Here is a 3,534-nt window from a genome sequence, read left to right as displayed (position 1 = left end):
TTTAAAAAAAAAAATTTTTTTTTATTTTTTTTTTTTTTATTTTTTTTTTTTTTTTTTTATTATTTTATGATTTTTTTTTTGTTTTTTTTTTTTTTTTTTTTTTTTTTTTTTTTTTTTTTTTATATTAATTAATTAAAATATTTTTTTTTTTAACAAAAAAAAAAAAAAAAAAAAAAAAAAAAAAATATACATATATAAATATATATATACATATTATATATATATGTCCACAATAGTATATACATATTCACATATATGTATATATATTTTTTTAATATTGATGTAATAAAATCTATTTATATATAGAATAATTAAAATATTTATAATGTATTATCAAGATTGTATAAATATGTTTATTTATATATAATCAAATTTAAGTTTATTTTATTTTATTTATTTATTTTTTTTATTTTATTATTTTTTTTCTACAAATTGTCAAACTTTTTAATATGTTAATTAAAAGAAATAAACGAAATATATGCATAAATAAATAATATTGAAACACACAAAAAATAAAAATTAAGATAAAAATGGAATGTAAAAAGAGGAATAAAAAAAGATTTTTTAATAAATATAAAAATTTTAAATTACACAAAATGTCATAAAGATGGTATGTTCCTCAAATGTAACAAAAAAAAAAAGAAAAAAAAAAGAAAAAAAAAAGAAGAAAAAAAGAAAGAAAGAATAATAATAATATATATATATATATATATGAATAATATTTTCCTTAAATATATAAATTTTCTATGTACTTATAAAATTATTATAAAAAATACATTGTATGGTTAGGATGGTAGAAAAATTTTATTTACAAGAGGAGAAATAATAATAATAATAAAAAAAAAAAAAAAAAAAAAAAAAAAAAAAAAAACAGAAAAAGATATTATATATATATATATATATATATATATAATATCTCATATTTGTAAATATAAATATTCAAATACAACAATTTTATAACTTTACTGTTTTGCTAGTGATAAGGCACGCCATCCTGGGAGTATCCATATTTTTAAATTGCTGTAAGTAAAATAAAATAACATAACATAAGGTAATATATATATATATATATATATATATATATATGTTTATATTTCATATTTTTGAGCGTACTTGAACTTTTTGATCTGTTCATACATTTCAAAAGATATGAACAAATCATTACTCCATAGACAATACAAAGAATTTAAGTGATTTTTTTGTAAGATGTAAATAAGTTCATCCCCTTCCTCTTTATTAATATCGTATACATATTCTTTTCTTTCGTTTAATATTTTTCTGAATTTTTCATTATTTAAATAATCGATAGGTTTATGTTCCATTCTAAAATATAAACCTAGTTGTATAAGTCTGATATTATTTCGTTTCATTTTTTCTATAAAAGAAGTAAATATGATAATACTTTGGGATCTATTTAATTTATTAGAATATACAAGTTTGCTGATGATAATATCTTTTAAATTATTGAATTTGCCTACAAAACATAAAAGTTCTTCTCCTTTTAATTCTACATCAATAATAAGTCTTTCTAAATATTCAAAATTATTGGATATATTCAAACGTTTTGATGCCCAGATTTTTTTGCTTTGTATAATATGAAGATACTTTTCTACAATTTCATTTTTTTTCTCTTTGTTTTTTTTTTCTAAATATTTTTGATAATGATTATTTTGTAAAAGAAGATCATTCAATTCGAAATTACAATCAATATGTTCATAAGAATATGGAGTGCATTGTTTTTCTGAGGAACTATGTGTTGGTGTATTTGAATTCTCAATATTGTTAAAGTTATCATCCCGGAGATTATTATGAATATCATTGTAATGATTAACACTATCCAAGTACGAATTATAAGTATTATGTATGTGTTCTATATTTTTTTCTTTTTTTGTGGGGGATGTATCAATTTGTTTATTTTTATTTTTTTTTTTTGCATGTCTTAATATGTTTGATGAATTTTCTTCTCCTATATGTATTTCAGGAGAAAAATTAGACGTTTGAAGGTTTTCCTTCTGCCTACAGTGTTCATTAGCATCATTACATCCATTATAATTATTTCCGTAGTTATTATTATGATTAGCATCATTACATTCATTATAATTATTTCCGTAGTTATTATTATGATTAGCATCATTACATTCATTATAATTATTTCCGTAGTTATTATTATGATTAGCATCATTACATCCATTATAATTATTTCCGTAGTTATTATTATGATTAGCATGAGTACAATTAATATGGTTATCATTATTATTATTATTATTATTATTATTATTATTATTATTGTTGTTGTTGTTGCTGTTGTTGTTTTTGTTGTTTTTGTTGTTTGTGGTGGTAAGGGCTTGTTTTTTTTGATAGAGAGAATTTTTTTTTTTTCTTTTATGCATTTCTCTCCTATTACTATTATTATTATTATTATTATTATTATTATTATTCTTCAAATATTTACAATTTAATAAATTCGATACTATAGGATGTACACCTTCATATATAAAGTTTGCATTTTTTTTTCTGAAGTATAATCTTAAATCTTTTAGTTTATTAAAATGTTTAAAAATAAAATTCATGATCATTTCTACACTTTGATCTCCAGTAATAGACATAGATAAAGAGAATGTATTTAAAAAAAGTTTATTATATTTTTTAATAAAATTAAATAAATCAACATTAAAGAAACGGAAATCAATATTTGCCCATGCATATTTTGTATGAAATGCTTGATAAAAAGATTTATTTAATAATCTAAATTTCCATCTTTCTGAAAATGATAAAAATGATAATATATTACAAATAATATCACTATTTTTAAATATATTATTATATTGTTTCGGACAATTTTTTAAAGAACTTATATATTCAATTTTATTTCTTTTATAATCATAACATTCATTAGAATTCATAATATATGATATACTTCTAGGTGTAGAAAGAGGAGTGCAATTATTAAAAATACACTCGTTGTCTATGTGATGTTTTTTATTCACTTTCATATTGAATGTATTATTTTGATGTATCCTTTTAGAGATATTATTTTTACCCATAAAAAGAAAATATACACATATATATATATATATATATATATATATAATATATTTATTTATTTATTTTTTTTTTTTTATTTTTTTTGTTATATATATATATATATATATATATATATTATATATATGGATATATACTTATATGTCACCACAAGTCATATAAATATACAGTAACCCTTTTCCATATATTTTTTTTTTTTTTTTCTTTCCAGCACACCTTATATTCTTTATCATAATTCATATAACATTCAAAGGATACATATAAACAATCGCTTCTTCAAAATGGTATATATTAGAAGACGTTATATTTTTAAAAATATACACATATGTATATATATATATATATATAATTAATATATTTATATTTATATATATGTATATATTTTTTTTTTTTTTTTTTTTTTTTTTAAAAATATATTTTTATTTTTTTTTCTTTTTTTTTTTATTTTTAAAAAAAAAAAAAAAAAAAAAAAATTTATTTTTTTTTAAAAAA

At 17.4% G+C, this 3,534-nt stretch overlaps 1 protein-coding gene across 1 annotated transcript; it reads right to left on the bottom strand.

Moving 5' to 3' along the window:
- Positions 1 to 962: 962 nt before the first annotated feature.
- Positions 963 to 3,044, bottom strand: PRSY57_0613400 (hypothetical protein; the record flags this gene model as incomplete). The annotated part of the gene is made up of 2 exons (XM_012906510.2): positions 963 to 1,020; positions 1,114 to 3,044. 2 exons carry the CDS (start codon positions 3,042 to 3,044, stop codon positions 963 to 965), a joined length of 1,989 nt encoding a protein of 662 aa, XP_012761964.2.
- Between the last annotated feature and the right edge of the window lie 490 nt (positions 3,045 to 3,534).

The sequence above is a fragment of the Plasmodium reichenowi genome, chromosome 6, assembly GCF_001601855.1.
Source record: "Plasmodium reichenowi strain SY57 chromosome 6, whole genome shotgun sequence".
NCBI classification, from domain to species: Eukaryota; Apicomplexa; class Aconoidasida; order Haemosporida; family Plasmodiidae; genus Plasmodium; species Plasmodium reichenowi.
Note: the sequence above shows the minus strand (reverse complement) of the source record. Positions and strands in the feature narration are given on the sequence as shown.